This window comes from Galeopterus variegatus, unplaced genomic scaffold (genome assembly GCF_000696425.1).
Source record: "Galeopterus variegatus unplaced genomic scaffold, G_variegatus-3.0.2 Scaffold6950, whole genome shotgun sequence".
NCBI lineage: Eukaryota > Metazoa > Chordata > Mammalia > Dermoptera > Cynocephalidae > Galeopterus > Galeopterus variegatus.
Window position 1 is genome coordinate 21,495 of NW_007733061.1, and position 11,119 is coordinate 32,613.

General features: G+C 47.6%; 1 protein-coding gene across 1 annotated transcript in view; it reads right to left on the reverse strand.

Moving 5' to 3' along the window:
- Positions 1-412: 412 nt before the first annotated feature.
- PRSS55 (protease, serine, 55) overlaps positions 413-11,119 on the reverse strand; it is a 15,208-nt gene continuing 4,501 nt past the window's right edge. The window contains exons 4-5 of the mRNA XM_008591467.1: positions 9,301-9,443; positions 413-736 (exon numbers count right to left, since the gene is read on the reverse strand). Of these exons, the coding sequence (XP_008589689.1) occupies positions 437-736; positions 9,301-9,443 (443 nt within the window). The 3' untranslated portion in view covers positions 413-436. The remainder of the gene's footprint in view (positions 737-9,300; positions 9,444-11,119) is intronic.

The window sequence follows — 11,119 nt, forward strand, 5'->3', positions numbered from 1 at the left end:
AGTTTGGATGTGTTGTCCCACCAGAACTCATGTGGAAATCTGATCCCCAGTGTGACAGTTTGAGACACGGGGAGGGTCCCTCATGAATGGATTAATTCTCTCCCTAGGTGGGGGGATTAATGTGTGAGTTCTCGTTCTATTAGTTCCCACGAGAGCTGGTTGTTTATAGGACCCTGGCACCTTCTCTCTCTCTCTCTCTCTCTCTCTCTCTCTCCCGCCTCCTCTCGCCATGTGATCTGCTTGTACCCACCAGCTGCCTGCTGCTTTCTGCCATGAGTAGAAGCCTGAGGCCTGTGCCAGATGCAGCTGTCCCAGAATCGTGAGCCCCAAAAATCTCTTTTCCTTATAAATTACCCAGTTTCAGGTGTTCTGTTATAGCAACACAAAACAGACTAAAACACCCTCCTTTGGTCAAAAAATAGCATCTGTTTTATTATCAGTAGAAAATAGCTCTGAACAATATGTAGGACAGAAGGCAGAGGCTGCCTGGCTCTGGGAGCCCCGAGGCCCAGGATCTCTTTGGTTTATGTTGGGGAGGGGTCCTCATTTCCTTGGTGTCCAAGGGCCTTCCTTCCAGCTGGGTCACGTTCTCGATCCAGAGCTTGTAGTTCTCCAGGAGGGTGTATATTCCTGGGGTGTCCTTCTGTCCACAGCTCCTTCCCCAGCTGACGATGCCCACCTGGTACCACTTCATGCCAGGCCCCGGGGTGCAGATGAATGCCCCCCCACTGTCACCCTGTGGGCAGAGAACACAGTTGAGTGGTGAGTCCCATCCTAACCTGTCTGTTCGAGGCAGGGCACAGCTCATTCATGGATGGGGACTGGCAGGCCTCCCTTTTACTGTAGGCTGCCAAAGGAAGTCTCATAATGCCACCCCATGCCACCCCATCCCATCTCCACAGGAGGAGCATGCTCCTGTCATGCTGGCTCCGGGAGCTGCAGGGTCAGAGCAGAGTGCAGGGCCATGGAAGGAACAGGACAGAGCAGCGGGGAGGAGGGGGGAGGCTGTGGGAGAAAAGCAGACTCCATCTGCAGTAGAGAGATGGGGAACAGAGAGAGATGGGGAACAGGGAGGCATGGTGAGCTGAGCAGGCAGAGGGAATAGCAGAGACCAGTTTTGTGGGTCTTCCCCAATTGAAGGCTCCGGAAAGGGCTGGAACAGGCAGGAAAGAGAAGGGGACAGGAGGAGTGTTGCCAGGGTTGTGAGCAGGGTGTCCTCGATGTTCTTCCAGAGGCGTGGGGAGAATGACACAAGTCTTTGGTGTGGGTGTTTGCTCAGGGCCAGTGAGCTGAGCTGTTTGGAATGTGTGGCTCTTCCAAAATGAAATCACACGGGGCTGTGACTCCCACGGTTGCCAATCATATAGGGAATGTGTCCAAGCCCTCACCGGGTACCACGTGCTCATGTGGCTTCCTCTCATCCATGTTAATGTAAGCAGCATTAGGCTCAAGGAGAACAAAAGGCTTGCTGAAGGTTGTCTAGGAGCCCAGCCAGAGCTGAACCCACCACGTGCTCATGTGGCTTCCTCTCATCCATGTTAATGTAAGCAGCATGAGGCTCAAGGAGAACAAAAGGCTTGCTGAAGGTTGTCTAGGAGCCCAGCCAGAGCTGAACCCAGGATTTCCTGCTGCCAAAGCCTGTCCCCCTGTCCACCTTTGCTATGCCACCCTCTCTCCAGAGAAGCTGAGCAGCTACAACCTTGCAAGTGGTCTTTCTCCAGTGAAGAGACGGTCTCCCTTTCTGTGATCCTAACACGGTGACTAGGGTGAACAGAGCATTATAACGAACCCTAAAGAGGAGGACAAGGATCCACATTTCCCGGCCATGCTGCACAAGGTGCAGTGCTAGCTCCTCGACATTTTTTTTCCGTCAACCCACCACCTCACATCTCTGCAAGGTGGGCATTTTGATTCCCATTTTGTAATTAGAAAATTGAGGGCCAGAAGAGGTTTGATCACTTGCACTGAACAAATCTTCACTGAGGAAAAACTAATTGTCAGGCATTTGGGACTCAGGACCCTATGGTCTAGTGGGGGAGATGAAAATGTAAGCAGATGGGATAACTGTATTTGATGGGACAGGAGAATATGAACAAGCTATAAAGGCAGTGCAGAGCAGAGGGTGGGTTCTGTTGAGGGAAAGTTTTGTCAGGAAAGACTTCAAGGCATTTACCTTGAAGGATGAATAAGAATTTGATGGGAAGAACATGAGAGGACCTCAAAAAGTTCATGGAAAATGGAACTAAAAGATAAAAATTAAAAAAAATAAATAACAACTTTATTTCTCAACATAAGCCCCATCAAGTTCAAGACAAGGCTTACTTTTGTAAACCATTTAGTCCATGTCTAAAGAACTGACGTTACTGGTAACAATGTCAATGCAGTCTTTTTTGCCTTATTAACTGAAGAAAAATGGGTGCCCTTTAAAGACTTTTTAAGATTAGGAAACAAGAAGTCAGAAGGAGCCAGATCAGGACTGGAAGGGGGATGCCTAATGATTACCCATTGAAACCCTTGCAAAATTGTCCTTGTTTGATGAGAGGAGTGAGCAGGAGCATTGTCATGGTGGAAAAAGACTCTCTGGTGAAGCTTTCCTGGGCATTTTTCTACTGAAGCTTTGGCTAAGTTTCTCAAAACACTCTCATAATAAAAAGATGTTATTGTTCTTTGGCCCTTGGGAAAGTCAACAAGCATAATACCTCAAGCATCCCAAAAACTATTGCCAGGACCCTTACTCTTGACAGGTCCACTTCTGCTTTGACTGGACCACTTCCACCTCTTGGTAGCCATGATTTTGATTGTGCTTTGTCTTCAGGATGGTACTGGTAAAGCCATGTTCCATTTCCTTTTAAAATTCTTTGAAGAAATGCTTCAGGACCTCTTGATTAAATTTCCATTGAAAGCTCTGCTCTTGTCTGAACCAATTGGGCACAACAGTCTTGACACCCATTGAACAGAAAGTTTTCTCAACTGTAATTTTCCAGTCAGAAGTGTGTCAGCTGAACCGGTTGAGATGTCTATGGTATTGATTATTGTTTCTCCTGTTAGCCGTTGGTCCTCTTCAATCGGAGCATGAACAAGATTGATTATCTTCACACAAATTGATGTGGAGGGTCTGCTGCTGTGGGCTTTATATTCCACATTGTCTTGTCCCTTCTTAAAACAAGTTATCCATTTGTAAACTGCTAGTTTGTTTGGGGCATTGCCTCCATAAACTTTTCCTAAAGCATCAGTGATTTCCACATTCTTCCACCCAACTTCACCATGAATGGGATGCTTGTTCTTGCTTCAATTTTAGCAGAACTCATGCTGCTCTGACATGGACTCTTTTCAAACTGACGTCTGAAACTTCTTAATGCCTCCAACTTGATCCTGCTCAGACATGTTGTAACAAATTAGTATAAAATAATTTTGGTGCAAAAGAAATTTGCAATCCATCGATAGTTTTTTCATAACATGCATTTTTCATAAACTTTTTGAAGACCTCTCATATGGTGGAGGGGAGTCAAGGAAAAAAAAAACGTGAGGGTCTGAACCAGGGCATGAGCAGGTTGAGACAGAGAGGGAGATGGATTGAAACCGAATGACCTGGCGACTGGCCACGGATGGACACTGGGTATGAACGGTGAGGACTAACTCCAAGGTCATGGGCTACAGCTAACGTAGACAAAGTACCAGGAAGAGGATGAGTAAATTGTGCTCTGGTGCAGTGTGGTCTGACTGTGGAATGCATCACCAGAGAAACACACACATCTTCACCATGAACCTGCAGAGGCTGGTGGTTGGGGCTCGAGGCTGCTCAAGGACAAAAACCAAAATCACCTTTTCTGGTACAAAACATTGCCTCTGCCACGTGTCTGTTTTTTGTGGGTGAGTGTGTTCTTTTCTTTCTGCTGCTTCTGTTTTAAAGTCTTGGGACAAGAACCACATCAGTGGAATTTCCACTCAAATAGCTCCTTCCTTGAATGTTGTTTTTATAATTGTCTTCATTTTATGAAGGCATACGTGTTATACAAATCTTATTAAAATGTTGCCTTGATTATTTTTTTTACATAACAGGGAGAGAACTATCCTTGGGTAAGTAACTGAACTCTTTAAAGCCTCAGTTTCTGCATCATTAAAATGGAGATAATACCAGCTACTTACTAAGATTGTTGGCAGACGAAATGAAAAGAATCTATAAATCACTTGGCACAGGGCCGGTGCAGTAAATGTTCCAGAAATGTATTAGTATTGTTATTTTATCTTTGTATGTTACAACCATTACTTGTACATTCAGGAAACAGATTCCCTTCACAAACTACTGGGTCCCAGAGGGGCCACTGTAAACACATGTCCTTTTATGTTTTTATGCCTTACGTATTTTCTCTCTTGCTCTTGAAGATAAAGCAAGGACTGCCCCAAAGGAGGGTCTGGCCTCAGTCAGCAAGAAGCCAGTGCTGATGGCACCTAAGAGGGGCTTTCTCCCAGGGGCTAAGGCTAGTGGCCAGGGGCCTGTCCGGTGAGAAACATGCTGACCACAAGAGCCTCCGATGCTCACCACTGTGCACTACATTATGACATGCATTTTTCATAAACTTTTTGAAGACCTCTCATATGTTGGAGGGGAGTCAAGGGATTAGTTAAGAGAAGGTTAAAAAAAAAAAAACGTGAGGGTCTGAACCAGGGCATGAGCAGGTTGAGACAGAGAGGGAGATGGAGTGCATTTTTCATAAACTTTTTGAAGACCTCTCATATGGTGGAGGGGAGTCAAGGAAAAAAAAAACGTGAGGGTCTGAACCAGGGCATGAGCAGGTTGAGACAGAGAGGGAGATGGATTGAAACCGAATGACCTGGCGACTGGCCACGGATGGACACTGGGTATGAACGGTGAGGACTAACTCCAAGGTCATGGGCTACAGCTAACGTAGACAAAGTACCAGGAAGAGGATGAGTAAATTGTGCTCTGGTGCAGTGTGGTCTGACTGTGGAATGCATCACCAGAGAAACACACACATCTTCACCATGAACCTGCAGAGGCTGGTGGTTGGGGCTCGAGGCTGCTCAAGGACAAAAACCAAAATCACCTTTTCTGGTACAAAACATTGCCTCTGCCACGTGTCTGTTTTTTGTGGGTGAGTGTGTTCTTTTCTTTCTGCTGCTTCTGTTTTAAAGTCTTGGGACAAGAACCACATCAGTGGAATTTCCACTCAAATAGCTCCTTCCTTGAATGTTGTTTTTATAATTGTCTTCATTTTATGAAGGCATACGTGTTATACAAATCTTATTAAAATGTTGCCTTGATTATTTTTTTTACATAACAGGGAGAGAACTATCCTTGGGTAAGTAACTGAACTCTTTAAAGCCTCAGTTTCTGCATCATTAAAATGGAGATAATACCAGCTACTTACTAAGATTGTTGGCAGACGAAATGAAAAGAATCTATAAATCACTTGGCACAGGGCCGGTGCAGTAAATGTTCCAGAAATGTATTAGTATTGTTATTTTATCTTTGTATGTTACAACCATTACTTGTACATTCAGGAAACAGATTCCCTTCACAAACTACTGGGTCCCAGAGGGGCCACTGTAAACACATGTCCTTTTATGTTTTTATGCCTTACGTATTTTCTCTCTTGCTCTTGAAGATAAAGCAAGGACTGCCCCAAAGGAGGGTCTGGCCTCAGTCAGCAAGAAGCCAGTGCTGATGGCACCTAAGAGGGGCTTTCTCCCAGGGGCTAAGGCTAGTGGCCAGGGGCCTGTCCGGTGAGAAACATGCTGACCACAAGAGCCTCCGATGCTCACCACTGTGCACTACATTATGACACGTAACTTCTCTCCTGTCCAGCTGCGGGGAGAAGCGAGCAACCTGGGTCCAGGCTTGGCCCCATCACTACCTGACACTGGACTTCGGACAAATCACTTAAATTCTGAATCCCTGTTTTCTCATCTATTAAATGGGGAGTGTGAGTACAATATCACAACCATGATATTGACACGACTTGATACGGTAGGGACACAGAAGGATTCTGTCATCACAAGGATCCCTCGTGTGGCTTTTTCATAGACACAATCACTTCCCTCCCACCCCCAGCCCCTCCTTCACCCCTGGCCTGTTCTCCATTTCAAAAATGTTGTGTAAATAGAATCGTGCAGTATGGGATTCTATTTGGGACTTGGCTTGTTTCCCATGACGTACGTTTCTAAGGTCCACGTGTGTTGGTGCATGAACCCGTACCTCTCTCCTTTTACTGCTGAGGGGTGCTGCCTGCTGTGCACGGGCCACCGTCTATTTACCATAACCATGTGTTGAAGCACATTTATTTCCAACTTTCAGCTACTATGAATAAAACTGTTATAAACATTCCTGTACAGGTTTTGGCATGAACATAAGCCTTCAGTTCTCTAGGAAACAACAGCCCAACAGTGACATTTTCTGTGTTATATGGCAAGGGCACCCTTATTTTTTTAAGAAACTGCCCAGCTGTTTTCCACAGTGGTTGGACCCTTTTAAATTCCCACTAGCAAGGTGTCACTGATCCGGTTTCTCTCCATCCTCGTCAGCACCTGGTGTTATCAGTTTTTTATTTTAGACATTCCGAGAGGTGTAGAATGACATCTTTCACTGTGCCATCTTTCACCCTGATGGCTCCAAGTGCTGAGCCTCTTTTCACGTTCTCATTCGCCATCTGCAAAGCCTCTTCAGTGACAGGTCTGTTGGCCCATTTCCTAATTGGATTGCTTGTGGGTCGATGTGCTTCGTTGCTGTTGAGGTTGAGAGTTCCTCACGCCTACTAGGTGCAACCCCTTGCTGGATATGTTCCCCAGGCTGTCGCTCATCTTTTCATCTGGACAGGGTCTTTCACAGGGCAAAAGTTTATAATATCGTTGAAGTCCAGTTTACCAATTTTTCCTTTCGACAATTGTGTTTTTGGAGTCAACTCAAAGAGGTCCCAAAGGTTCTTCTGTGGTTTTTTCCATAAAAGTTTTTATAGTTGTAAATTTAAGTACAAGGGTACTTCAAAACATTTATGGAAAGATTTATATGATGTTTTAATTCCATTTTCCATGAATGTTTTGAAGTATCCTTGTACATGATCCATTGTAAGTTAAATTTTAATTGTAATTTTTACTGTAGGAATTAACAGCTTTCAGTTTTAAAAAAAGATTCTTTACCAATATTTCTACTTTATTTTTCCTTATCCTATGTTTATCAATATAATTGAATCCATGTATATTAGTGCAACTCTCTATTCTAGCTGTGACATATCCTAGACATTTTGGGTGTTATGTTACAAGACTCTGGTTCTCATTTAAGTATTTTGATGTACCAGGACTCTTGCATTTAGTGCAACTCTCTATTCTAGCTGTGACATATCCTAGACATTTGGGGTGTTATGTTACAAGACTCTGGTTCTCATTTAAGTATTTTGATGTACCAGGACTCTTGCAAAACTGGAGTTGGGGAGGGGCACACCAACTCTGTACCGCTGGCTTGGGTGCAAATCCAGGCTGTTCAGAGACGGCTGCTGCTGGTGGTGAAAGTCCAGGCTTCCCATTCAGCCTCCTCTGACACCACCCTGGTGTGCCAGGAGGTGGGGAAGCCAAGGCCGTCCACTCGGTTGATGAAGAGGGTTTTTCCTGGGTATTTGCTACACTAGAATGTTTATTGTCAGAAAGTTTCTGTCTTGCTAGGTTGCCCGTTTCCCAGTCCTTTGGAAAGAGTGAGAAGGTTTCTCTTATTTATTTATTTTTTCTTTTGGAGGGGGTGTCATTATTACTTTTTGTCTGTACCCATTGGCATTTCTGGGTTGCAGGCTTCTCCAGCATCCAGTCTGGGATATATAAGAGGCAAAAAAACAAAACAAAACAAAACCAAAAAACCCAGGGAACTCACTGCTGTGTCATTTCTTAAGTACTGGGGTCTCCAGCCACCCACCTCTTTATGTCCGCCTTCCAGAGCCTTTTGTCTTCATGCTACAATGTCACGTCTGGTGCTTTGAGTTGGACTTAGTGGGATGGATTGGGAGAAACATGCCCGCTTCATCTTGTCTGGAACCAGAAGTCCCAGTTCTGTTTTTTTTGTTCTGTAATGTTTTTTTTTTTTTTTTTTTTTGAGACTGGCCGCACCGCACTCAGCCAGTGAGCGCACCGGTCATCCCTATATAGGATCCGAACCCACGGCAGGAGCGCCGCCGCTCTCCCAGCGCTGCACCCTCCCGAGTGTGCCACGAGCTCGGCCCCCTTTGTTCTGTAATGTTTAAGTTGTCCAGAAAGTGAAGAAAACACAAGGTTCATGTGACATTTATTCTATCTCTCCTTGGGTCCGCACAGTATTCCCCAAGGAAGTCCCCCAGACCTGGTACTGTGGGGTCCACTCCTTCTTACCACGAGCACATCTCTCTGGTCCTCGCTGTCCCTAGCCCCTGTCCCAGCAACCCCCTCCCAAGGCCGAGACTCAGTCTACCAGGGAAAACTACCAATGTCGTCCCATTAAACAATTACAGATAATCCTCTAGATAAATACCCTCCCGTTCTGCAGGCAGCCTCTCCATCACTGCACAGGGTATTTAACATCTGCATTTGCGGTTTTCCACCAGTGACCGACTCCACTGCCCAGCCTAGGAGGAGGCAGACACTTCCTCAGCTTTCATCAGGGTGGCTCCTCCCCAGACAGACGTGCATCTCTGAGCTTTAAAGACAAATCTCATCTTCTTCTTTAGAGCCAGAGGAAGCTAGTCTCTGGATTTGTTTCTATTTTTCTAGCCACACATCAAAATTATTTTCTTTTTAAATTTTTGTGTTCATTTTATTAAAGAGAAGCTAAGAGATCAGATTTTGGTTCAATGAAACCCACATGCACCCGACTGCCTGTCCAAGAGACGGAGGGCTCCCAGGGTGAGAGGCCACACCTCCTACATGGCCCCAGGGCCTAGTGTGCTCAACTGAGTTGCTAAATTCACAAATTAAAATGGGTCTTTGTATGGATCTCAATCCTTCTTGGCTTTTTGCATTTTAAGAATTCCCAGAAGTGGGAAAACCTTGGAGCTCTATCTACCTAGCATACCAGAAGAAGATCAGAAGTATTTATGCAGGGTCACTGCTGATGGACTTCACAGCATGCACTGATAGCGCAAGAGGGCTGTTCCCCTGAGGAGCAGCCAGAGGCCCTGCAGTCCCTGTCCCCATGCCCATGGCTGAAGGCCCTGAGTCCTCGCATCTTCCAGACTTTTAATTGAATATTCCCAGTGGAGAAAGGATACCCTTACACTGGCAGCGGAGAGGGTGAGTGCTGGAGGGCAAGGGGTCCCTGCTAGTTACCTGGCAGGCGTCGTAGCTTTCATTCTGGTACCCGGCACATAGCATGTTTTTGGTAAGTCCTGCAAACACCTTCAAACATTCCTGCCAGTCTATGATGACCATCGGCACCTTCATCAGATCGGTCGTCATGGAGTTTTTCTCAGCTGCCCAGACAGAAAGCACATTACAAAAGCTACCAGGCAGCAGGTCCCCGTGCTGATGTTGCAACCGACTGTACTCTGCAACCCGCTCTGGACCCTGCGTGCCCCCCATCCACTGGCCATGGGCCACCTGCCCCCACATTCCCTGCGGCGCTCACACTCCACTCCCTCCAGGGGACTCTGCAACCCATCCGCTGGCCATGGGCCACCTGCCCCCACATTCCCTGCGGCGCTCACACTCCACTCCCTCCAGGGGTCCCACTCCTGAAGCTCACCCACTTGCCACCCCAGCTTTCCCACACAAGTCCCACCACTGAAATTATTCCTCTCATCTGAAACCACACTTCCACCTCCAAGAAGACCTCCAGGTTGACTCCAGCTAGCTCTATGCACTCAACTTCTCCTTGGAGCTGGCTCCGGCCGTTCCTCTGGGTGCTCCTGCCTCTTCAGTGTGTGCTGCTGCTACTTTCTATGACACACGCAGGACACTTCACTCACATGGGCCATGCAGGAAGGGTTTGCACCCCAGGGAAGAAGCTTTAGGTCTTCCAGCAGGGGCAGGTTGGCGGGGTCTTTAGAGGGGTTTGCAGAGGCCCTTTTGGGGCTGCCAGGTGCTAGGAATATGCCTGAACATCTCCCTGTCTCATTAACTCTGACCACACAGAGATTTTGTAATTCCTCGCCTTGCTGAGTATTTTTAATCTTGTACTCACCCATCTGCCTCCTCCTCCACTCCTAACTTCTCAGTGGCACCTGGAGCCCAGAACCAGTGTCCCTCCAGGTTCCCTCTGGCTCTAAGCTCCTGAAACGCCTCCAGCTTCCAGGCCCCAGCTCGCTGCAAACCGTCCCTGCGGATCCCGAGACACAGCTGTGCTGCTCCCGTCCGCGCCCACCTGCTCACTTCTGGCTTTATTGGGCTTTCTTTGGGGACATTCCAGCGGGCTCTCATCACACCTTTCTGCCCCAGTACACCTTCTCCTATTTTGGCCAGATGACAAGGTAAGAACAAGTAACGACAGACTTGTGTCTAAGAAGGTGACCACATGGCATGGCCGTCACACGCCCGGCCCAGGGCAGCGTCATGAATGCCTGCGGGAAGCAGGTGGGAGACGTCCATGCGTGAATCAAGGGAGACGTTTGAGGGTGAGGGGCAGGGGGCTCCTGGCTAACTGGAGAATCCGATTACACACACAGACAAGACCACTCACGCTGGCTCAATGAAACCACACCCAGGACTGGTGCAGACCTGGCGTCTCAGCGTGGAGAAGCTTCCCCGGCACCCAGAGGTGGCTGAAGTTGGGCCGTCGCGAGGCCCCTGTGTGCAGGGATCTGCTCAGCTCAACTCCTGCTCTCCTCCCCCCATCCCTCCCCTCAGGTTTGGTGGCTGTGCCCTGGCTGCTCTCGGGAGATGCTGAGGGGTCACTGACAGACTCGTGTCTAAGAAGGTGACCACACGGCATGGCCGTCTCACGCCCGGCCCAGGGCAGCGTCACGAATGCCTGCGGGAAGCAGGTGGGAGACGTCCATGCGTGAATCAAGGGAGACATTTGAGGGTGAGGGGCAGGGGGCTCCTGGCTAACTGGAGAATCCGATTACACACACAGACAAGACCACTCATGCTGGCTCAATGAAACCACACCCAGGACTGGTGCAGACCTGGCGTCTCAGCGTGGAGAAGC